Here is a 27,292-nt window from a genome sequence, read left to right on the forward strand (position 1 = left end):
TTGAATGCTTAATACAATGTTTTATGTCAAGCTACAAGGACAAAGAAATGTGGAAGAGTGCACCCCGACATTTTTTTTTAATCTTCAAAAATACATACCAGTCAGATGCATTGCAAACTTGAGTTGACTAGAAATATATATCATTCATACATATTTTCCATGATAATATACAACTCCTCTTTAATGTTAAGGAAATGGTAAAAACAATATATGTTTACCTTTTACAAACCAGTGGACATCCGAATTGCAAGAGATGATCGTGTTGGATGAGTGTGTGGCATTCAGTTTCACATGCCTGTTCAGTTCCATTAGTACCTAATGCACCAAATATCCCATCTACTAATGTTTTCAGTTCACCGGTTGCAAATAAAGTATCTAAAATATCAAAAAGTCTGTCACAACATTCAAAAGCTGCTTATAATATAAATAATTTGTATGGTTTCACTTATTAGTGAACCGAAATTATCCTTTATAAAACATTTGACTAGATTCAAGACGATTTAGAGCTTGTCATACTACAAAGACATCTGTAATTTGTTGAAGACCGTATGTTGACTTCTAGTCTCATCTTCGTTTGTCTATTTTGTGACGCTGGGATGCTTTCTCACTTGTTGGAATTTTGCTTGAGATTTTACTTAATTATAAGTTGGAGAATACCTTGCACATTCGGAAAATAAAGATACACTTTGAACTACATACCAAACCAGCAAATCACGGAAAACATTTCAAAATCAAATGTTCGAAACATAGGATCTTTTGTTGAAACAAAGAAAAAGAGAAAGACAACACAAGAACATCATTATTTGAGACTATAGAATATCTTCTAAAATCCTAGAAATGAGCTTTGATAATGGCTTCAAACTATAATCGACTGTCATATAAGTTGGCGTTTTTTGTGCAGAAACACTTTCAATCACTCTATTTTTCTAGGTGTAATACTACCAAAACAACAACTCTATTACCCGTTTCATCGTAAAATAGTACACAAATAATGTACAAATACTGTTAAATATTTTTTTTAAATAAAATATTTCGGATTTATTATAAAAACACGGAATCAACTGTTCATAAATTTCAATTGTCAGAAGCGGTTTTCTGGATTTACCTTTGTCCGGAACGCTCAAATCTGAATATTTGAAAGCCATTGATGTAAAAGAACCGAAACAATTGCAGAGCTATATAACCAAAACGAACCTTAAATAAGAGCCAAATTTATTTAAGGTCAACTTTGCCTGTAGCAGTTGAAACCTTACTTTCTCATGGAAAAAAATCACTGCCCAGTGAACACTTACCAAAAACAAGTCTTTTCTGTGGCATAGAAAATACCACTGGTAACAACAACAATAAAGCAAAGGCAAGTTTCATCTTCAAGTTTTTAACTAAAAGTAGATAACAATACTTTAATTAAAACGATAACTACTTTAAAATCAAACCGAATACAGTGTATAATCATGAAATGTCAATATCGGTCTTATTGGACCTAAATTCAAAGTTGTCCAATGATTAGCAAGTTCTTTGTAATAACTGTAAGGTTCACGAGACAATGTTTTGGCAAATAATGATAACGATCAACACAATTACTATATACTGTTATCATATCCCGTTTAATATAGCAAGTGATGGGAACAGCAGGCTGTATTAAAATTGGTTTGAAATGTTTCTATAGGAATAAAAATCTTCAAGGCCCAACCTCAATTCTCTGGTATCTATATGTAGCTGGAACAAAGAGGTCAAGCAAGAAGATACCAAACAAAATAGATTGGTATGCAGCATGGAGTACTAACACCTATGCATTTTAGTCACCTATAGTCAGACTTTATTCAAACATAAACATTAAATGCGAAAACATCGAGAAGATCGTACATATGTACAAAAAGATAGAAGACCTATTCATCAAATTGTATGAAATATTTTGGTAAATGTAACAGTTAAAGACGTGTGACGACAATTTCAAAACAATTCAGGAACGATATTACTTTGTCTTTAAACATCGTGGCATAATCCTCCACTTGATTCTTTCCTTTTCTTTTCTTAATTGGTAAATAAAAGAGGATGTGTAATTGCATTTTATATGGAAAAATTTAAGTTACAAAAATTTGTTGAAGGAGAAATACATGCATTGTATAGTTTGAGATCATCTAGCTTCATATACACAAGTACTGTAAAACGTATGTAGAATATGAGAAGAATAGAAAGTTTTCTTTTCATTCATTGTCACTGATATATGGTATCAAAATATTTTTTTTGGTATGTTGATAAATGTACTAAATGTTGAGATATTTTTGTTTCATTGGAAAATGCATTCATAAGTCAAGTATGTTTCAGCTCATTAAAACGGCCTAACCAATAGACTAAGTGTAACAGAATATGATATTGACTGAATTTATTTAGCATATTTGAACTAATGTCTGGATAAATTGACAATACCTATGAATGCGTCTTACCTGCTTGCAATAGAATGTGGTGTGAGACAGTAAGAATGCATGCTTTGTCTTTTATAGTATTATGAAACCTCATAGTATCGATAACCTTTAAGGAAACTAACACGTTTTAACTTAGAATATGACTACTGATAATCCTACAGACATTCCACTTTGTGGCATTGGCTGTAAGCATGTAATTACTTTTGCGTATTTAATTTTTCATGTCCACAGTACAATATAATCTTGTTTTGGTACATCCTGCAAAACAAATCAGAGGAGAAGGTTCTGGAAAATTGGCTAATCAGGACCAAAGACTAACTCTGGTCGACGTTGTTTTGATGCGATCGGAATTAAATTAGGAAACGTTAAAGAACTCGTAGAGTGTTGGACGGCATGACGTCATCCCCACCAAATTCTTAACATAACAATAAACTATTACAATATGACTTAAAACATCCACTGACTTTGGACAGGCAGATGTATACGACAATTGGGTATTTCTAAATTGTCCATTTATAAGTTTATGAATTATTTAGAAACTAAGGTTTCTACTCCCTCATGCAAAGTTGACCTCAGATGGATTTGACTATTATTTAATGTCCTTTTTGGTTAGATAGCACTTCAACTGTTCAGTTCTTATTTATCATTGGTTTTCAAATATTCGGCTTTGAGCTTTTTTAATAAAGGTAAATCCAGAAAAGCTCTTCGGACACATTAAATTTATGTGTTGTTTTCATTTTTTACAGCACTGGGTCGATACCGCTGCTGAAGGACTATCAGTCAACGAGGGTATCATAAGCTCAGTAGTCAGTACTTCGAACTGACATGATTTATAACAAATATGTCTTAAATTGTCCGTTTATAGAATTATAAATCATCTCGAAACTAAGGTTTCAACGACCTCAGACAAGATTGACCTCAGATGAATTCGACTATTATCAAAGTACCCTTTGTTTCATATAACCCTTCAAATGTTCGGTTCTCATACATCCTTGGTTTTCAATTATTCGGTTTTGGGCGTTCCTGATGAAGGTTAATCCAGAAAAGCGTTTCGAAATTTATGAAATGTTATTTTAATTTTTTGAGACGTATTCATGGTCATATGGGACACAGATATTCCATAACGGTTAACCAAATCATGATAGCCTCAACTTTATCATTTTGAACCCTTAGTTCAATGGCTATACTGTAAGCAGCTACTCACTTTAAAAAAAAACATAATAATTCTTTTGGCAACAAAAGCTCATGGATATCGTTACAATTGTGGGATGTATACTCTATATGCATGAATTGATGTTATGTTGCTACATGGAAATGGAAAACTCACATTATAAAAGTTAAAAACACCTCTCTTGTACAGGTATTCAATGAAACTTAATACAACAATTAAAACTGTGTCAATAAAATTGTAACGGATATATTTTATAAGACGACGGACCCTCATCAGTACCTAAACTTTAAATCCTGTCATCCATCACACACAAAAAGGAACATTCTATGTTGTATTGCACGTATGCACTTTGGTACTTGATGCAGACATCAGGAGAAGAAGATCAGAAGAATTTAAAACAAATCTTTTACAACAAAAATATCCGTTGCCAATTTAAACAAAACGGCATGAATCGAGCAAGTGAAATGTCTATTACACTGTTACGATCACAAAAAGAACGGACAAATTAAAAGTGATCTTATTCGGTTCGTAGCTACTCACGATTCGTTACTTACAAACACCTTCAAAAAAATAAAATCGAATTCCCCGATTTTGTTATAAGATGACATTATCAAAAATTAGTAAACGAAGATTCCATCTTGTACAACAGAGGACAATTTGAAATATTAAACCAGCTTACATACTCCAAATTCGACACCGATAAAAAGGTGTTTAATGTCCCTGTATGTGTTGATTCATGATATGGAGTTTGTTCCAGAGACAATTACAATTATTTAGAACTACGAAATACAAAACAATTTAAAAACGGCAAAATATTTAATATAACGCAAACAAAGTCAGAAAACTTTTATATTGCATAACTTGTCCAAACGGCAAAAAGATCCATATTGGTCAATCAAGGAACAATATTTGCGAAAGAGTCAGGATTCACAAGCAGAAAATCAGACAACCAGAATACAGACAAATTCCTTTAAGTGAACATTTATAAACGTGTGCTGGAGGAAATACGTTATGTAGAATTCACTGTCTTGATAATTTCGGACGCGCTTTTATGTTTCAACGTGTTTCAGATGACTTTATACGGGAAAATATATACCCATTGTGAGACATTACTTCAATTTCGGGACATTTTCAAGAGTGCTTAAAGGAAAAACTGATTTGGGAAACTCAGATGGATATAAGTTGCAAAGACTGATGAAAAAGTTGACGATATGAACATTAACTCTTTTCAATCATCATTTGACCTTAACATTATTATATTAATTTGATTCCGTATTTTGTATTTCATACCAATGTCCTACACAAAATAGTGTAAAATTTGGCGAAAAGAGCGTTACCGTTTCATTATTTTTACGAACATTTAAAAATGGATGTAGACATAGACGGTGCGAGTAAAAATAACAGAAAAGCAAGCTTCATGATATGTTGGAAGCAAGTCAATATTGGAAATATTTCTGGTCTAGTTCCAGATTCACAAAAGCAAACGAACTATACTGGAGAATTATTTGCTGTAAAAACGGGGGATACCAATGATGTTATATAGTGGGAAAACAACAACTGGAAACTAAAAACCTTTTTGACAAATTTAGGATGACGAACTCGAAAAAATATACCTTTATTAAATTATATCTTTAAATTAGGTATTCTATATCGCCGATAAAAAAAAACGAAAAATAACTAACACGCGAAGAAGAAGGTAAAAGACATGCACTTGAGAATGTTAGCTTCTCTTTTTTTATTTTTGCTAAATATTCGGAATCCTCTAGTTTTATCCATGTAGTGCCATTAAAAATTTTGCCCGCAAACCCCTTCCTTTCTTTTCATAATTTTATTACGTATAGTTTAAAAGCCATATTTGAAAATCTTATAAAATCTTTATTATTTTTTCATAGTTTTTAAAGAAAAGAAAGGTTTCAATGTTAAATGTATGAAAAATCTAGAGAGAAATTACTTCCCGCAATATTTTCAATGGCTAATATCTCGAAACCTTCAATTTTTTATTTTTTTATTTTTTTTTTTAGTTCCTTTGTTCATATACTTTTAATTTATAATAGTCTTCTAAAAAGCTTGTTTTTTTTAAACAGAGTAGCGAACATCCTTAAAGTGCTTGAATTCAGTATTTTATCTTGTAATATTATAAATTCATTAGATTAATGCGACTTCAGTACGTATTTTCCGACCAGTACCACACGCCTTGTAGATAGTGCAATATACTGGTATAATTTGATATTGATACCTGAAAACTTTTCAGTAGACAAAAAAGTAAAGAATTTTTAATCTATCAAAAATCAACCCGATGCACATGGAGTTTTACTTAGCTGGTTTTGATGGTCTTTTTTGTATTATTGTTCTTCAATGTTCGATACTTCACGATGTCATTTTTTTTAAATTAAGATCTGCGCTATTTCCTGGATAACCCAAAGGACGGTGGTTTTTTTATCAGGCATAAATACCATTGAGCTAGACGTGGATTTGGCTGTGCGGGGTGTTTGAATACGCAAGGGTGAGCACCACTCTCTCTGCACATTAATGAATCCTTGCAACAACTGTTTGAGGAGTCCGTTGGTGATCTGTTGCGAGTCAAAATGTCTGACTCTTACCGCCATATGAAAATAAGGAGATGAAGTATGATTATTAGACAACTATCCATTAAAGTTCAAATGAATTGAATAAAAGCAATTATAGGCAACCGTACGGCCGTCAACAATGAAAAAACTCCTTATCGTATACTCGGTTAAAAAAGGCCCCGACATGAAAAATATAGAACAATTCAATTGAGAAAACTAACGGCCTAACTTATTACAAAACCTTTATTTTCGAAATTGCATGCCCTTCAGCCGAGTCCACCTTCCTTTCGGAACCTACTTATTGTATTATTGTTACTGTGTTCTCGGCCTGGAATATACATGGAATAGTTTCCACTGGACGTTAAGCAAGCATAATTAAATCAATAACTTTTGCTGGAAAATATCAATCGGCACGAGATGAACAGAATCATAAAAGCATAAAGAGAGGTAATTTTCCAAGGGATTAAGTTTTGGAAACATTAGAATATAAAAAGTTAACGAGGGAGGCCAATACTCCATGGCTCAACAGGGTATTGGAATGTGACTAGAATACATTTCTCAGTGCATTTTTTTTTTATGTATGGTGTACCCATGGGTCAATTTTCCCTAGAGGAGGTGTCAAAATTTAGGACAAAACAATAAAGGACTCAGATGGATAGTTGTCTAATTGGCAATTATACCAGATGTCTTTGTTTTCATATGATTATGATTGATATATGGTTATCATCTATTATTGAAACTAAGTTTTACCCAAAATTATATAATCAGTAAAAAAATCTGCCCAAATTTTCTCTGTCAGGAGACATTATCAAACTTAGTTAAAACTGATTAAATGTATAGATGAAAAGATATCTGAAACTGATTATTTGCCAACATTTCTCTCTATTAATCACTAATGTGTCCTTTTTCTTATGATCCAATGACAAAGTTTTAAAAAACATAGTCAATTTGTCGTTTAATCATGTTAATGGCAGTGATATATTTTTGAATTCATTTCAAACCGTCTTGAACAATTTCATCATTAACCAAACTATTCATATTATCCAAGGTAAGCATGATGATGTTTGTTTATATTTGTTTTGTGCTGTGTGTCTAATTAAATAATAACTACTTCAAAATATTTTCGTTTAATTTATGATGCTTGTGGTATTGCCATGGTAAAATAGCATTTGATTGAGAGTTCACTAAAATCTTAATTTTGGCACTGATTTATTCATATTATACCCCTTAAGCTATAATATATATGCCCAGTAGCTAGAAATGTTCAATGATCAATTGTCATCAAGTTTTCACCTACTGACCAATATTGTTGTTGTTTGTTTGTTGTTTAATATTGATGAATAAATGCCATAACAAATAAAATGCCAAATTTTATTTTTTTTTTTGTTTATATCATACTAACGAAGGAAAGAAACAAACAAATTCCGATAGTAATATAATCATTGCACACATTGAATATGCAATAAATAGACTTCTAAGGTTTTTCCCAAATGCCGAAAAATAGCAAATGCACTAATATCAGCTTTTTAACGTTTCCGAAGGTCATAATTAATATCAAGTGAAGGAAAGAAGCACCCGTGTTCAAAAAACTATCAACCACTGAACCTTATTTAGCTAATTCACTGTACAATTTGTTTAATAAAATATTACATTAGCAGCAACGTCGTGACTAAACACACCTTTTGTTTCATTGTGTGTCATGAGATTTTAGTTTTAACATTTTCGTTTTTGAGGACATGGTCAATTTCATATCAGATTTAGACCAAGGATTAACGTGTGATTTTAACCACTTTCAGATGCCAATATGTCTATTGTCTTATGACAAAGCTGTAATTTTATCCCCCTGTTATTGTCTTTCTTATTGTTATAACATAATAAAGAAATCTTCATCATTTGATATGAGCATGTAATACTATTGCTACGACTTTGAACTGAACTTATTTTTACACTGAATAATATTTATAGCTGAGAGAATACTTCCGTTATATTATACTCCCATCTCCTGACCATACAAATCTGTAAGGGAGAATTAATCCTTTTTTCAAATATTTCTATCAGAAAGAAAAGAAGACAACAGTTTGGAAGACAATCTTTCAGTCATATATCAAAATCACAGACTATCATATGTTGATGTGGGTTCCTTTGATAGAAAAAAAAAAGACAGGACATACTTTTGTTCTGTGCAAGAACATATTTTAAAGATGTCATGGTAATTTAGCTAAATATTTTTTACCAAACAAGGCTAGACCAAACCCAATCCACAAAACTCTACATAAAGATAAGATTGAGCAACACGAAATCCAAAAAAAAACGGGGGTGAACTAGTATAAAATAATTCATAAAAAGCATGGTGTAGTAAATCTTGTTGATTTATTTTTTGATGCTTTACAACTAAGTAGACATTGGCATAGGAACAGATGCTGAATGTCCAAAGTGTTGAACCAGAGTCTGGAACTGTTAATATAAAATAAAAGATACTTTGATAAAGTAATATAAAAATATATATATCTAGATTATAGCATATTCCCTTGAAGCTATATTGATCCTTAGCTACTCTCATATTGAATTTTGGGAAAAGGAAAAATAAGTATCGTTTTCAGATTCTTTTGTTTTCCTAACTGACAGTATTTAACCAACAGCTGTGGGTACCTTAGCTAGCGCCCTGTAGTAGCGAGCACATGTTGATGTTGCTTTCCAAAGTTTATTGCTGTCTTTTGATTTAATATTAAGGAAAGTGGTCAATCTGTTAGTAGCTGCATTGCGCATGTGTTTTATTGTATGTTTTACTTTTACGACATATGGTCTACATAGGCTTTTGTGTGCGCACATAATACTGGCTTAACCCAACCATATTGTGTGCATGTAGGATGTCAGGTTATCTGTACCCTGCGTTATTAATTGTTGTATGTATTTCAATATTTTCTCTAATATTGTTTGGTCATGTTATCCTTTCTATGTGTTATCAACGTTTCAGATTTTGGTACGTGACTAAGTTAGTTAACGTTTTGTCTTATTATTAGTTTCAATGTAATAATCTTGGTATCTTTGATAAGTTTTTATTACAATCTCAAAATTCGTAAACAAAGAATTGTAAGCAGGTTGAAGAATAGAACTTTTTGCCTTGATTGATTCTTGATGATTCAGGCAGAGTTGGTCTTTTGATTATTTTGACTTTTCTGTTCGAGCCCGGGAAGGTTTCAAATTTCGTTATTAAAAGTTGTATGTATTTTCCATTCAAAATTATTGGTCGTCTAAGGGTAAATGGTGTTCAAATACATGTCTCACGGACTGTACAATAGCGTGTTTACTCTAAATTATGTCGTATAACTATATTCAATGAAAAGATTTTTTTTTATAAGTTTTGAATAGTTTAAAATATGTTTTATATCAAACTACAAGGACAAAGAAATGGGAAAGAGTGTACCCAAACATTTTTTTAAATCTTCAAAAATACATACAAGTTAGATCTATTGAAAGCTTGAGTTGACTAAAAATATGTAATATTCATACATCTTTTACATGATAATATACAGCTCCTCTTTAATGATAAGAAATTGGTAAACGTAGAATATGCTTACCTTTTACAAACCAGGGGACAACCGAATTGCAGGAGATGATCTTGTGTTATGAGTGTGTGGCATTCAGTTTCACATGCCTTTTCAGTTCCATTAGTACCTAATGTACCTATTATCTGGTCGACTTAACTTTGCAGTTCATCGGTTGCAAATAAAGTTTCTAAAATATCTGTCACAACTTTCAAAAGTTATTTATAATATAAATAATTTGTATGGTTTCACTTATATATGAACCGACAATTATCCTTTATAAGAAAAAAATTACTAGATTCAAGACGATTTAGAGCTTGTCATACTACTAAGACATCTGTCATTTGTTGAAGACCGTATGTTGACTTATAGATGTCATCGTCGTTTTCTTTTGTTACGCTGGGATGCTTTCTCGCTGATATATACTCATTATGTCTTTCTGTTCATACAAAAAGTATATAAACTATTTAAGACGTCCCTAAGTATTTATCTTAATGCATCTGTACCTAATGTACCTATTATCTCGCCTACTAATGTTTTCAGTTCATCGGTTGCAAATAAAGTATCTAAAATAGGAGAAAAGTATGTCACAATTTCCAAAAGCTGCTTATAATATGATACATTTGTATGGTATTACCGATTAGGGAGACAACAATTATCCTTATTTGAAATAAATTATGTTGAGATTCTATATGTCATCTTTGTTTTCTTGTGACGCTGGGTCGTGTCTCATTGATATATACTCATTATTATTTTTTTCTATTCATCTAAATAGTATATTAACTTCATAATATATCCCGAAGTTCCTATCTTAATTTTATTTGATGGAATTTTGCTATTGTAACAGTAAAACGTCAACAGCAAGGCAGATGTTTTTTCCCAAGAATTTCTCATATTAATTGAGGAGCCAATCAACTTCTTAATATTTCCCGAAGTTCCTATCTTGATTTTATTTGATGGAATTTTGCTATTGTAACAGTAAAACTTCAACAGCACAGCAGATGTTTTTTCCCAAGAATTTCTCATACTTATTGAGGAGCCAGTGAAACAAAACTTTACAGATTAAGTTAACTTGACTGAATTTGAACTTTTGATTCTTCATGAAACTTTGAAACTTCATATTGAAGAATATTATTTTCTATCCGTAAAAAGTAAAATCACAAATACTGAACTCCGAGGAAAATTCAAAAAGGAAAGTCCCTAATCAAATGGCAAAATCAAAAGCTCAAACACATCAAACAAATGGATAACAACTGTCATATTCCTGACTTGGTACACGCATTTTCTTGTAGAAAATGGTGGATTGAACCTGGTTTTATAGCTAGCTAAACCTCTCACTTGTATGACAGTCGCATCATATTCCATTATATTGACAACGATGCGTGAACAAAACAAACAGACACAATAGGTAAAAATGTCAAAAATAGGGGTACAGCAGTCAACATTATGTTATCATCTTAATCACTATAAATACAAACAAATGTAACAAAGAAGCACAAAAAGGCATACATCAAATTCAACATCCTCATTTTGCTTTTTTATTATACGATTTTATTTATCTATGTTAAATCCACCCATAAAGGATGGAAGGTTTTAAGTACTGGCGTAGAATCGCGCGTTTGACGTCACACAGGTAGATATAAAATAATTTCGTCGTTCAAAGTATGACAGGATACATGAGGCTGACTTCATACAGGAACTTCTTAGGAAGAAAGATAAGAAGTTAGCAATATCCTTTAACTCTACGTTCCGCTATATAGATGATGTTCTCTCACTTAATAATACAAAATTTGGTGACTATGTTGAACGAATCTATCCCATCGAACTAGAGATAAAGGATACTACACATACAGTTAAGTCTGCCTCATATCTTGACTTACATCTAGAAATTGACAATGAGGGTCGGTTAAAAACAAAACTTTACGACAAAATAGATGATTTCGGCTTCCCAATTGTGAACTTTCCATTTCTATGTAACAACATTCCAGCAGCGCCTGCATACGGATTATATATCTCCCAATTGATACGATATTCCCGGGCTTGTGTTTCCTATCGTGATTTCGTTGATAGAGGATTGCTGCTCACAAGGAAGCTATTAAACCAAGAGTTCCAAATGGTGAAGTTGAAATCATTTCTGCGTAAATTATACAGACGCCATCACGAGTTGGTTGACCGTTATGGAATAACCGTTTCACAGATGATATCGGATATGTTCCTTATGTCGTAACTACAATACACTCCCTTTTCACGAATGTGACTTACCGAATTAGACTATTTACCGGATTTGTAATAACATAAGCAACATGACGGGTGCCACATGTACGCAGAATCTATACTTCAAGACCATCGTTTATTATTTGTGAAGTTGATACGGAATATTTATCAACAACGTCTTGGTACCTTCCGATAAACTTTTTTTGAGAAAAAGGACGAGACGTTCTTTGACATACCCCTGGTTTATCAACTTTCTGCTCAGACACTGGTGACTGCAAGCTCCTGAATACCGAATAAGTTGGGAAATGTATATCCCATATGCAGGTGAAGTTGGTATATTGCTACTAAGGTGGGGGAAACTGATAATTTCAAAATTAAAATCGTCTCGTTTGTCATAGATTCTGGTACTGAGATGACTGTGTATGTCAAATTCGAGGTATAAGTCTAAAAATAGACAGAGGAAGCCGTGTCTGTTGTTTCTTTAATTTCTAGTTCTGGGGGATATATTAATTGAACCCAATCAGAAAAGTTCGGATTGTTTATGGAAAGTTGAAAACAAATATTGCTAAATTAACGATACGTTAATTTATTTATTTATCTATTTACGATATATTTGGAACATAAGCAGATGAAATAGTAACACCCCTATTACAACTTAACCAAAAAAGACGTTTAGTTCATGAATTATAAAATTAATTTAATATTTGATTATATTCGCCATGACAATTTATTTGTAATCAAAACAGTGTGAATGCAAATATTGAAAATTTTTCAATGATTAATATAAAAACTGTCAGTATTTTCTTGCACTGTAATAAATATTTTCAAAATAAAAATGAAATTAAAAAAAAATCATATTTTTTTTTCATTCAATACAATTTTCAACTTCTTGACAGTGAGAAAAAAAAACAAGTTAGATTTTAATCTCCTAGTTATTGGTGTCCTCAATAAGTATCGACATTTTATACTTATTGCAGTTAAAATGAGATTTCACTTAATTATTCAGATCTATGCTTTGTGTCCTTTGGTGTAAGGGATGAAAAACAACACTGCCACGTCCGGTCTTTCCTGCTTTGTGTGCCTGTCCCAAGACAGTGCTTATAGTTCAGTGGTTGTCCTTCGTTCATGTCTGTCATTTTTTTTTAAATTGTTTTGTTATAAATTAGGCCGTTAGTTTTCTCAATTGAATTATTTCATATTTTTCATGTCGGGACCTTTTATAGCCGACTATACGGTATTGGTTTTTCTCATTATTGCAGGCCGTACTGTTGCGTTTAATTGCCTATATCCACTTCATTTGAACTTGAATGGATATTTGTCTCATTGGCAATCATACCATATCTCCTTATTTTTATATTTGAATTACATACTAAACCAGACCATAACAGAAAACCTTTCAAAATAAAATGTCAGGCCTTTTGTTCAACAAAAGAAATAGAAATAAATCATACGAACAACATTTTTTGAGACTCTGAAATATCTTCCAAAATCTTAGAAATCAGCTTGCATAATTTCTTCAAACCTATAATCGACAGTCATATATATTGGAGTTGATTTTTTGTGCAGTAAAACACTTTCACGCACTAATATTTTCTAGGGGTAATTCTAACAAAACAACAAAGTTTTACCTGTTTCATCGTAAAATAGTACACAAATAATGATAAAATTACTGCGTTACCCACTTTGCACAACTACTGTTAAAATATTATTTTACATATTTAATAAATTTCGGGTTTATTACATCAAAAATGAAATCAATCCTTTAAAAATTGCATCCGTCAGAAACGCTTTTCTTGATTTACCTTCGCCAGGAACGCTCGAGTCCGAATATTTGAAAGCCAAGGATGTCTACGAACCGAAACAGCGTTATGACCAAAAAGGTCCTACAAAAAGCGCAAATTTATCTAGGATCAACTTTGTCTGCAGGAGTTAATACCTTAGTTTCTTAAAGAAAAATTACTGCCCAGTGATCACATACCAAAAAAAAAGACTTTTCTGTGGCATAGAACATAACACTGGTAACAACAACAATATAGCAAAAGCAAGTTTCATCTTCAAGTTTTTAAATGAAATAAATAACAATAATTTAATTAAAACGATAACTACTTTTGAGTTAAACCAAATACCGTGTATAATCTAGAAATGTCAATATCGGTCATGTTTGAACTAAATTCAAAGTTGTCCAATGATTAGCAAGTTCTTTGTAATAACCCTATAGATTATAGTTCGCGAAAAAACGTTTTGGCAAAAAGTAATAACGATAAACAGAATTAATATATAACGTTATCATTTCCCTTTTGATATAACATTTGATGGGAACAGCAGGCTGCAGGAGTTTTGTCTAAAATTGATTTTGTTATCAGTAAATTAAAATCTTACTAAATAGTTTTGCTATACACATATGCACTTTAACGGTACTACAATCTGTCGATACCTTTATTTTGGCATTGCACAAGTTCATGTTTCTCTCTGACTGTTAATGACGTCTTTACACAAAATCCATACCATGTTGGACGTGTACTGATTGATATTTTAGTCTTAGATACATGATTTTTTTTTATTAGTTTTTATTGGCTCTGAACAGCCAGTAGCTGCGAGTATTCTCAGATCTGTACTTAGTGTCCTTTTTGTTGTTAGGGATGAGGGATGGATCAATACCCTGCCACGTCCGGTCTGTGTTTTGTTTGATGTTTTTCTGCTTTGTATCAATCTGATGAGTTAAGCCTTTTTCGACTGATTTTTATAGTTTGTTCTTATGTTGTGCTGTTACACCACTGACCAAGGTTAGAGGGATGGTTGTGCGCTCGCAAACATGTTTAACTCCGCCACATTCTTTATGTGCCTGTAGAGCAGTGGTTGTCGTTGGTTCATGACTGTCATATTTGTTTTTCGTAAATTGTTTTGTCATAAATTAGGCCGTTAGTTTTCTCAATTGGATTGTTTCATATTTTTCATGTCGGGGCCTTTTATAGCCAACTATACGGTATGGGTTTTTCTCATTGTTGAAGGCCGTACGGTTACCCATAATTGCTTACATCCACTTTACTTGAACTTTGGTGGATAGTTGTCTCATTGGGTGCGATGTTACTAATTTCATTGGAGTCATTTTATATCCGTTATCACTATATTTACTTCATCAAATGTTTTCATTGTAATTTTTTGTTTAGCTTTCACAGTATTGGTAGATGATGTTTTAATATTAAGTGCAATTTTTTCGAGTTCGTCAACCTAAATTTGTCTTCTTCAAGAGTATAACAGAACATGTACCCAAGATTTGAATTTGTTAACATATTGTACATCTCTGACCAGAGCTCTTTGTTTTTTTGTTGTTTTTTTTATGATTTGTTTCCAGTTGTTGTTTTCTCACTATATGATATCACAGGTATCCCCCCTTTTTAAAGCAAATAATTTTCCAGTATTGTTAGTTTGCTTTTTTGAATGTATATTTTTTAATGGAATTTTGTACGGTTGACGTCATGGCGTCAAACACTCTACAAGTTTTTAAACATATCCTCATTTAATTCGGATCTCATGAAAAAACATGTCGACCAGAATTAGTCTTTGGTTCTGATTAACAAATTTTCAAGAACCTTTTCGTCTGATTTCTTCCTCGGGAGGTTTCAAAACAAGAGTATATTTCACTGTGGAAGGAAAAAAACAAACACGCAAAAAGTATAAAATGTTTACAGCCAATGTCACAAAGTGTAATATCTGTAGGATTATAAGTTGTCGCATTTTTAGTTCAAACGTGTTAGTTTCCAAAAGGTTATCGATACTAAGAGGTTTCATAATACTATAAAAGACAAAACATGCGTTCATATTGTCTCGCACCACATTCTATTGCAAGCAGGTAAGACGCATTCATAATTATTGTCAATTTATCCAGGCATTATTTCAAATATGCTAAATAAATGCAATCAGTTTCATATTCTGTAACACTTAGTTTATTGGTTAGGCTATTTTAATGAGCTGAAACATACTTGACTTATGAATGCATTTTCCATTGAAACAAAAATATCTCAACATTAGTACATTTATCAACACACAAAAGAAATCTTTTGATGCCATATATCTGTAACAATCAATGAATAGAAAACTTTCTATTCTTCTCATATTTTACAAACGTTTTACAGTACTTGTGTTTATGAAGCTAGATGATTTCTAACTATCCGATGCATGTATCACTCCTTTAACAAATTTTTGTAACTTAAATCTTTCTATTCAAATTGCATTTACACATCCTCTTTTATTTATCAATTAAGAGAAGAAAGATGAAAGAATTCATTGGAGGATTATGCCACTATGTTCAAAGACAAAATATTATCATCCTTCCATTCTTTGTTTTGAATTCCTCGAACACGTCTTTAACTGTTACATTTACCGAAATATGTTTTATAATTTCAAAAATAGGTCTTCTCTCTTTTTGTACAATCTTCTTGATGTATTCGCATTAAATGTTTGTTTGAATTAGGTCCGACTATAGGTGACTATAATTTATAGATGTTAATACTCCATGCTGCATACCAATATGTATTGTTGATATCTTTTGCTTAACCTCTTTGTCCAGCTACATATAGATATCGGAGGATCGAGGTTGGTCCGTAAGGTATTATTTAGCTGCGCAGTAGCTAGAAATTTGTTACACTAACTGTTTCACTGATCAATTGTCATCAAGTTTTCATTTGTTGAACTGTTGTTGTTGTTGTTGTTTTTGTTTTGTTTTTTTTTGTTTTTTCTTTTTTTGTTTTTTTTTTAATATTGTTGAATAAATGCCAAAACAAATATACAGCCAAATTTTAATTAAGTGTTGTTTATATTATAATTACGAAAGAATAAAACAAAACAACATCTGATAACAATATAATCATTAAAATTAAGAATGGAAATGGGGAATATGTCAAAGAGACAACAACCCGACCAAAGAGCAGACAACAGCCGAAGGCCACCAATGGGTCTTCAATGCAGCGAGAAAATCCCGCAACCGGAGGTGGTCCTCAGCTGGCCCCTCAATAAAATTTTGTACTAGTTCAGTGAAAATGGACGTCACACTAAACTCCAAAACATATAAATGAACTAAAATTCAAAAACATACAAGACTAACAAAGGCCAGAGGCTCCTGACTTGGGACAGGCGCAAAAATGCGGCGGGATTAAACATGTTTTGTGAGATCTCAACCCTCCCCCTATACCTCTAGTTAATGTAGAAAAAAGAAACACAAAGCAATACGCACAGTAAAATTCAGTTTAAAAGAAGTCCGAGTCCGATGTCAGAATAGGTAACAAAAGAAACTAAGCAAAATGACAATGATACATAAATGAACAAAGAACTACCAGCAGTTACTGACATGCCAGCTCCAAACCTCAATTAAACTGATTGAAAGATTCCGTCTTCATCATAGTATAATACCATCATAAAATATATGAGAGGAACATAACCCGTATCATGCCAACAACTGGTTTTAGAATAAATGTATTTATTTCCGATTCAAAGACCCTATGAGTAAATCAATATTAATACCAAAATATGCAATCCTTAATGACTTTACAACAGTATCGTAACTATATCCTTTCCCGAATAAGTCTGTTTAAAGGTTTGGTTAGCTTTTGAGGTGAATGCCGACATTTTTGTGCTTTGTAAGGAATATTACCATAAAATATTGGATGTGAAATACCTGAACGTATAAGATGTCTGCATGTTGATTTATATTTACGAATGATGTCCTTGTACCGATGATAAAATTTAGTAAATGTTTTGACTAGTTTGTAATATCGAAAACCCTGGTGTAATAATTTTTCAGTAATACAGAGATTTCTTTCGTTGAAATCAAATACGTTGTTACATACACGAGCGAATCGAACAAGTTGAGATATATAAACACCATGAGATGGCGACAAGGGAACGTCACCATCTAAAAATGGATAATTAACAATAGGAAATGAAAAATCATCTCTTTTATCATAAATTTCGGTATTAAGTTTCCCGTTAAAGATAAAGATATCAAGATCCAGAAAAGGGCAGTGCTCATTGTTAGTATTAGCTTTATTTAAAGTCAGTTCGGCAGGATAAATCTCTTTAGTGTACATACTGAAGTCGTCATTATTGAGAGCCAATATATCATCTAAATATCTAAAAGTGTTATTAAACTTTTGGATCAGATGTTGTTTCGATGGGTCTTTGCTGATTTTAGTCATAAAGTGTAACTCATAACAATGCAGAAACAGGTCCGCAATAAGTGGTGCACAGTTTGTCCCCATGGGAATTCCGATAACCTGACGATATACGGAATCTCCATAGCGAACAAAAATGTTATCTAGTAAAAATTCAAGGGCAGTTATAGCATCAAAGCAGGTCCAATTGACATAGTTCTTTTGTTTGTTGTTACTAAAAAATGACCTAAAAGAGTTTGAACATATATATTCGCATTCCGACTTATTAAACGCCCATTTAATCAGGTGTGTGAATTTTTTCTTAATAAGATTATGAGGCAACGTGGTATATAGGGTAGAAAAATCAAAACTTTGAACAGATTCGAAATCACCAATATAAGCATGTAACTTATCAAGCACTTCCAACGAATTTTCGACACTCCAAAAGTAATTAATTCCACTATTTTCAAACGCCTTATTTGAACAATTCATTACCAGGTTTTTGATTGTACCAAGTGTACTTGTAAGTAGAAAAGAAAGTTTAGTAGTGGAACAATGACTTGAAGACGAAATAAATCTATATTTGTAAGGAGTTTTATGCAGCTTCGGAAGCCAGTACATAGTTGGAACTTTCATTGTATTTGGTTCTGCTTGTAAAGAGGTAGCTAAAGTTTATGTTTGTTGCAGATGTCATTTTTCCGAAAATGGAGTCAGTTGGAATGTTGGTGAATTCGTGATTTCCTTTTGTAGAACATCAATGTAAAATTTACGTCAAACAATAATGATATTGTTAGCAGCCTTATCAGCCGAGACAAAAATATATTCCTTGGCGAGTTCTTTTAGCTTATGTTTGATACGGGAAATTGGGCTATTATGGTTGTTGTTAGGAGTAAAATGATCTTTAAAATGTTGAATACGAATATCAACTATGTTCATTACCGAATTAAAAAAAGAATCTAATGATTTCTTTTCAGCTTTTTCTCGTTTTATCCATTTAGAGCAGTAAGTACGGAGTGAGTCGTGGATGATGTTACGACACTCATTCCAATTAATAATTGACCGGGGGCGATATTTAGGTCCTTTACTGAGGAATGATTTCAACTCTCGGTCACGAATGATGTTAATGTCTCCTGTTATAACATGGGAACTGGAGCCATAAATGTATTCGGATTTACTGCAATTTCATGAGATTGGTGTATTTTCACTGATATTAACATCTTTACACATTTCGCTGTAATTAAACACATATTTCCGGGTAGATTTTTTGTAAACATAACAAATAAGAAGGAGTTCAGTATTATCAAAATAGCCAGGAATTTGTTCTTTAACAGAATGATCATAAAAAATACCGGCAATATTTTTAAAATCAAAACCTTTATTGACGTATTTAAAATGTTTTTTTGTGATCTTCAGGGCGATCAATTTTGGGAATCAATTTAGAATAACAATATGCAATTATAATTTTGACAATTTCATACTTAGGACTGCATTATGGAATTGTGTTGCATTTCTCCAAAATTTGATGTAATTTATTAACAGGCAAAGAACAGAGCTTGGTTAAAAGATAGTGTCTACTGTTGTTTTTTTAAATAGAAATTAGGTCCGACATATTAGTATTGTTATTACGAAATTTTCTTTGATTGCGATTTATTCTACGCCCATGAGAACGGTTTTTACGAACTGTTTTAGAAACTATATCCAAAATGTTAACAGAATCTATTCTAGATATATTACCAATTCCCATGATATTGTCGTTAAGACCGAGAGGATAGACTGTCTGTAATTTTTTAATCCAATTTAATTCAATTATTTTTCGTGATCGTACAAATTTTAAATGAGATTTCCCAGGCTGCTTATTAACTACTTCTAAAGGTTGAACTGTTAAATATTTAAAAGGATGATTGTGCTTCTTAAGGTGTTGATAAATGATACTTTTGAATTTATGGGGTCTTTTAAAACGATAAAGGTGTTCTTGCGTGCGTTTGCACAAATTGAATATGCAATAAATAGACATAAGGTTTTTACCCCCAAATAGCTGAAAAATAACAATTGCACTAGTATCAGTTTATTGATATTTTCGAAAGACCTAATTAATAATTAGTGAAGGAAGCACTCGTGGATTTAGTCAAAGAACTTTTAACTACTGAACCTAATTGAGCCTGGACTTTCAGGTACGATTTGTTTAATAAAATTTGGCATTAGCATCAACGTAGTGACTTATCACAACTTTTTAATGATTGTGTATCATAAAGATTTTGGTATTAACATTTTCTTTTGGGGGATAATTGTCAATTTCTTATCACAGCTTAGACCAAAGAGTTACGTGTGATTTAAACTATTTTCATAGGCAATTACTTCTATTTTCTTATGACAAAAGCTGTAGTGTTATCTCTTTGTTATTGTTGTTTTTCACTGTTATAAGACATAAAAGAAATCATCTATATCTAATCAGAAAATTTAAAACTATGGCTAAGATGTTTAATTGGGCTAGATTTTTACACTGAATGATAGATAAAACTGAGAGAACTCTTTCTTTTAAAATACACACATTTTCTGATCATACAAATCTGAAAGGGAAGAATTAATCTATCGGAAATAAAGGAAGACGCAAATTTGGAAAGGAATCTTTCGGTCTCATATCCAAAAGATAATAAAGGTTGCCATATTTTCTTCTGAACAAAAATCTTATAAACGTGAGCACAATACATGTATCAATGATCGTCAAAAGTACTATCTTCCCTTGTCAATCTGTTAAAGTAATAGTAGAACGTCAGTGTAATATGTCTTTTATTAGACATGTTAGATAAATGTTTACAATTGACAATCGAGAGTCGAGAATCTTCAGTTGAGACATTTAAATAAGGGATAATCTCAAAAATATAAATTTAATTATTGATTAACTCGGCACACCAATGGCTTCAAATAAATATAAGAATTTGTGATTAAAGATTTTCCCACCTTTTCTAACATATGATTATTAGTATGTTGGTTGGTTGGTTGGTAAATTTGTTGCATAACATCAAGTAGCATCACATTCTTCTTAAAAACTGGTTTATTGATTATTGAAATTTTGGATATTGTTAAATGATACGAACTTCGCATTCATTAATCGACTGATTCGCTTGGTTTGTCTGCTTAATAGAATGATGTATTGATTGATAGTTACGGAAAGAGACGGATATTTTATATTGATAAATTCATTGATTGATTGTTACTGTGACGTCCAGTGATAAATACTTAACGTAAATTTTTTACTCATGGAATGATAAATGCACTGTGTGCTCCAAATCAAGGGGCAGACCGGAAACAAGTTCCTCAATTAAAACATACACAGGTTCGGGTTCCTACGAACAGGCGGAACAAAAAGGTCGATCCTAGATCCCCTTAAATTACACGTTTCCGGATAAGTGCAACATGTCTATTTGTATTTAAGGATGTTCGCTCCTCTTGTTATTGAAATTTCGCCAGATATTCGAAATCCTCTGAATTTATCCATGTAGTGCCAATAAAGATTTTGCCCGTTAACCCCTACTTTTCTTTTCATAATTTTATTACATATAGTTTAAAAAGCCGTATTTGAAATTTTTATAAAATCTTTGTTATTTTTTCATAGTTTTTGAAAGAAAAAAGGTACCAATGTTAAATGTAGGAAAAATCTAGAGAGAATCATTTCCCGCCAACTTTTCAAAGGCTTATATCTCGAAATCAAGCACACTTACCCTTCATTTTTTTACGCTTTTTTATCTCCTTTATTTGTATACTATCAATTTATAACAGTCTTTTAAAAAGCTTGTTATTTTGAAACAGAGTAGCGAACATCCTTAAGTCATGATATTTCTAGGCCTGTAAAATACAGGATTCAACACTCCTCTACTTCTCCCTTTTCGAAAAATATCCTTTTATTTTCCTATATCATTTCAGTGGGGTCATGCAAAGATTAACATCCTCTCTAAAAAATATCCTTGAATCTTCTTTTATGAATTTCTTTTTTTCTAGGGATTGTCGGAATTTATGTTTTATGTACTTGTTGTGTATGCATTTTGTTTTCATTGTAACTAAAATCGGATTTGGTTCTTGACTTTTGTTTTATTGTTTTACATATCTCTGTGAATCTAAAATTCCTCTGTATTTTCTTTTACCTATTTTTGTAGAAGGGGCGGGGAAATTATACACAACATTTCGTTAAATATTCGTCACTGTTCGCCAAAACAAACAATCAATCAATCAAATACTCAATATGAAATATGCGTCTCTTTAAGTTATGCAAACTGTCAATCATTAAATCATTCCACCAATTAATCAGCCAATCAAACAATCAATCAATACACCTACCGATCAACCAACCCTTCGATATGAAGAATTTGTCAATTGATGTTATACAAGCAGTTTATCAACCACGCAATCAACCAAAAATCATGTTTGATTTACTACTACTAAGGGGTGTTTAATGACCTTGACTACCCATGAGGGTCTTGCACGGTCGTGTTAGATTTAGAAAAATATGGAATGACTTATATATCCAATTGTTTGCTATACAACAATTTTGTAAAACAATTATTTTACATTTATATTAGTATCAATGTTATAAAAGCCATTAATGTTCCGAGTAATTCCATCATTAAATTCATACTTTTGAGATGATCCCTTATTTAAATGTCTCAACTCTAGACTCTTAACTCTCAATTGTCAATTGTAAACATTTATTTAACATGTCTATTAGATGGATGACTGTGGTCTTTGTTTTACTAAGAAATTGAAACAAACCAAGCCAGTTTAAAAAAGAAAGGCACATCTCCTTACTTTAAAAGTGAGGCGAAAGATACCGAAGGGACATTCAAAGTATTTAGTCAAAAAACAAACTGACAATGCCATGGCATCTAACATATTATTAAGAATGTCAACCAAAGCTTGGAGAGATGAATCATGAATAATGAAGATGATGGAGGGATTGACAATAGATTTTATCTGGTGCCCATGTTGCATTATGGTAATAAGCTAAATATTTTTCTTTGCAAAAAAGACTGGAGGAGAGAAAATACCAACGGAGCAACAAAAAAAATAAGTTGAAGAAAAACAAACAACACCATCACCAATAGAAAACGACGACAAGACAAACACCAGTTCACTGTACTCAACGCAAAAAAACAAAAGATTAAGCAAAACGAACTCCACAAAACACTGAGTGAACTTATGTAAAATAATTAATAAAAAAGCAAGATTCTGTAAATCTTCTAGATTTATTTTCTGTATCTAAACAGTTGGCATAAGAGTTGTTGCATGTCCAAAGCGGTGAGCCAGACTCTGGAAACTGTAAATACAAACAATAGATATGTTTGGTGAATTAACATGAAAATGATGTATTTGGGTTACATTATATTCCTTTGAGGTTGTATGGATCATATATTACTCTCATATCAAATTTTAAGAAATGGAAAAATGGGTGTTTTTTATTCTTTTGTTTTCTTACGAGGCAGTATTCCACCAACAGCTGTTGGTACATTAGCTCGCGTCCTGTGGTAGCGAGCCCATTTTTATCTTGCTTTCCAAATTATATCCCGTTGATATTTCTTTGTTAAAGTAAGTGGTCGACATGCAGGTAGGTGCACTATATTTGTATTGACATACGACATATGGTATAGATATCTGTACCATGTGCTGTTTGTTTTTGTTTACACGTCTATTTTTTTTTTCTGCGAAGTTGTGTGCTAGTTGTTGGTGTGGTCTGCCTTTTATTTTTGGGTAATTCATGTTATCCTTTCTATGTAATATCAACATTTCAGCTTCTTAATGTAAGTAAACGTATCTATTTTTATCTAATAAGCCTGTTACCTTGGATTTATATTCATGACAAGCCCAACTTGTTGGTAAATAATATTGTTGGCATGTTGATAAAAAGAGATAACATATTCCCCTTGAGTCTTAATGATTCTGGCAGAGTCGGTCTTAAAATATTTTAGCTGTTCTGTTTGGACTCTTAATTATAAGGTTTAGATTTTCGTAATCAAAATTTGTGTATATATTGTATTCCAAACTATTGGTCATGAATATAGGGTTTTCCAGAAACACGTGTCATGCATAGAACACTAGATGTTATTCTTTTTAATTATTTCTTGTATCTTCATGCGATGAAAAGTATTTGTAAGCTTTCTATAGTTTAGAATATATTAAATCTCAAACGACAAGGACATAGAAATATGACAGTATATAGACAAAGAAATTTTTCTGAGTGTACTCTGACAAATTTTTAAATCTTCAAAATTACATACCTGTCAGATTCATTGAAACTTTGAATAGACGAGAAATATTTAAACTTCAAACATCTTAAAGTTTTCGTGATAATATACAACCTCCTCTTTAGTGATTATAGAGTTTGATATAAGCAGAATATGTTTACCTTTTACAAACCAGTGGACATCCGAATTGCAGGAGATGATCCATTTTGATGAGTGTGTGGCATTCAGCTTCACATGCCTGCTCAGTTCCATCTGTACCTAATGAACCTACTATCCCGTCTACTAATGTTTTCAGTTCATCGGTTTGAAATAAAGTATCTGAAAAAGAAAAATAGTTTATCACAACCATCAAAAGTTGCTTATGATATATATATATATATATATATATATATATATATATATATATATATATATATATAATTTGTAGAGAACCGATAATTATCCTTTGTATACAAAATGTTGTATATTTTTTTTCTTTCAATGCAATTTTCAACTTCTTGAAAGTGATAAAAAAGAGATATATTTAATACTCCGAGTTATCAGTATTTTCAGTAAGTGTCGTCATGTTAAACATATTGCAGTTAAAATTAAATTTCAATACATAAACAAACTACTAGTAATCAATAAAACAAGCACACTACGAAAAACCTTTCAATATCAAATATCAAAAAGATACGACTTTTTTTCAACACCACCCCTTTTCCCCAAAAACAATTAGAGAAAGAGATGGAAAGGCTTCAGATGAACGACATTGTTTGAGACTTTAAAATATCTTCCAGAATTTTAAATTTGTGCTTTAATCAGAATTTCAAAACTATAATTGATTGTCTAAAAGTTTGAGTTTTGTGTAGTAAAACACTATCAATCACTCTTTGGCTAGCGGTAATGGTACCAAACCAACAAAGTTATAACCTGTTTCATGATAAAATAGTACATTAATTGAAAACAAAATACTAGACTTACTTTCTCTGTTCAATTGCTGTTCCGGGTTTCATAATTTTATATAAAATATATTGGGTTTTTACATAAAGAAATAAAAATCACAGCCCCGTGAGCACTTACCAAAAACAAGTCTTTTCTGTGGCATAGAAAATACAACAGGTAACACCAACAATAGAGCAAAAGCAAGTTTCATCTTGAAGTTTTTTTCTGAAAGTAAATCGCAATAGATTATTTAAAACGATATTTTCTTTAAATTCATACAAAATACAGTGTATAATCGATAAATGTCTATATCGTTCAAAATGGAACTAAATTCTTTGTATTGGTATGTCAATTACCATACATCGAAACGTTTCAGTGCGAATTTAATGGCAAAAATTATTGCCCTTGCAAACACTGCTAAATTGAAATGTTTAATAAATTACAAGTTCTCTATGTGTACGTTAAAGATGATTAGTCCGTTCAAATAATAAAATGTAATTAAAACAGAATAACCATATAATGCTATTATTTCACTTTTAATATAGCAAGTGATGGGAACAGCATGCTGTGTGTTTTTTGTCTAAAATCGGTTTGAAATATTATATGGGGGTTAAATTTGTCAAGGACCAAAATATTTTTCCTTGAAACATATAATATAATATTCCTCTTACAACTTTTTCTCTTTGTTAAATAATAAAGGACGTTTGCAGATTTAAATGACAAAAATCAGATGAAGGAGTGAAACGTGTATCTGATAGTTGCAAATAGGTAAACATTATTTTAGATAGCTTTTAGCTTCAAATGCACATGTACTGTAAAACCATATATAAAATGTGAGTAAGATAGAACTTTTCTTTTATACTGATAAGTGGTATCAAGGAATTTCTTTTGTAAATGTACTAAATATTGAGATATTCGGGTTCAAAAACAAATAAGCATTCAGAAATCAAGTATGTTTCAGCTTAACAAAATAAACTCTCCAAAGACTGAATGTAGCAAAATATGATATTAACTACTCTTATTTAGCGCATTTAAATCTATGCCAAGTTACATTGGTTACAATTAAGATTACGTCTTACCTGTTTGCAATGAAGTACGTTAGAGACAGTATATAAGCATGCTTTGTCTTTTATAGTCTCACGAAACCTCTTATCTTCGATAACCTCAATACAAACTATCACGTTTGAACTAAAATTTTGACAAATGATAAACCAACGGCCATTCCACTTTGTGAATGACTAATACATGTAAATTCTTTTTGCATGTTTGCCCTTCCCTTTCAACTTTGAAATATAATTATTTTTATTAAGAACCCCCTGCAGAATAAAAAAAAAAGAAAAAAAGGTATTTGAAAAATCATAATCATAGACTACTTTGGCACAGAACCCCCTGCAGGATAAAAAAAATAGGAAAAAGTTTTTGAAAAATCAGAACCATAGACTACTTTGGCGGACATGTTTATCATTTGATAGGAACTAAATGAGAAATTTTGTAAGAAATTGATATTTATTTCAAGAGGATGGCCTCATTACCAAAAGCTAATCTTCTTTAGGGTCCTCAAATGATTTATATGCATCGTCGACATCGAGGGAAAATGAATGAAATGATAGTATTAAAAGGACTTGAATCTTTAGATAAGTATATTTGCTGAATTTTGAAACTTGTCTTATGACGATGTTTGTAATTTGAATTACACTTTGCCAATTATTTAAATACATGTAATATTGACCCCTACACAGATGACGAGTTCAAAAACATTAGCACATAAGCGTGATGTGCAAACTTTCAATTAATTGCGAAGTATTTATATACAGCGAAATACATGTAATATGGAAAATTAAATTTGTTCATATTGAAAATTTCTGGCTTGTGAAATTAGGACAGAGTTGTAAGGTATATAAATAAAATCAAGGAGGAACATCATTAACAATCTTTTAATCTATTAAAGAGTCGAAGTGATATATCTTATTTCAAAGGATAAGTTATTTTGTAATAAGATGTGCAAATGAAGAAATGACCTTTCGACTCATGATTCTTTGTGTCAGAAGCAATTGTAATGTTGTACGGTC

At 31.7% G+C, this 27,292-nt stretch overlaps 2 protein-coding genes across 2 annotated transcripts in view; both read right to left on the minus strand.

The window, feature by feature from the left end:
* Window positions 1-2,458, minus strand: part of LOC127730643 (uncharacterized) — a 163,232-nt gene extending 160,774 nt beyond the window's left edge. The window contains exon 1 of the mRNA XM_052239142.1: window positions 2,445-2,458. The gene's annotated coding sequence lies outside the window, so the exon portion shown is untranslated. The remainder of the gene's footprint in view (window positions 1-2,444) is intronic.
* The window catches only part of LOC127730642 (uncharacterized), a 214,578-nt gene extending 188,222 nt beyond the window's left edge, over window positions 1-26,356 (minus strand). The window contains exons 1-3 of the mRNA XM_052239138.1: window positions 26,303-26,356; window positions 25,362-25,448; window positions 24,461-24,617 (exon numbers count right to left, since the gene is read on the minus strand). Of these exons, the coding sequence (XP_052095098.1) occupies window positions 24,461-24,617; window positions 25,362-25,434 (230 nt within the window). The 5' untranslated portion in view covers window positions 25,435-25,448; window positions 26,303-26,356. The remainder of the gene's footprint in view (window positions 1-24,460; window positions 24,618-25,361; window positions 25,449-26,302) is intronic.
* Window positions 26,357-27,292: the final 936 nt, after the last annotated feature.

The sequence above is a fragment of the Mytilus californianus genome, unplaced genomic scaffold (assembly GCF_021869535.1).
Source record: "Mytilus californianus isolate M0D057914Y unplaced genomic scaffold, xbMytCali1.0.p SCAF_2, whole genome shotgun sequence".
Lineage (NCBI taxonomy): Eukaryota > Metazoa > Mollusca > Bivalvia > Mytilida > Mytilidae > Mytilus > Mytilus californianus.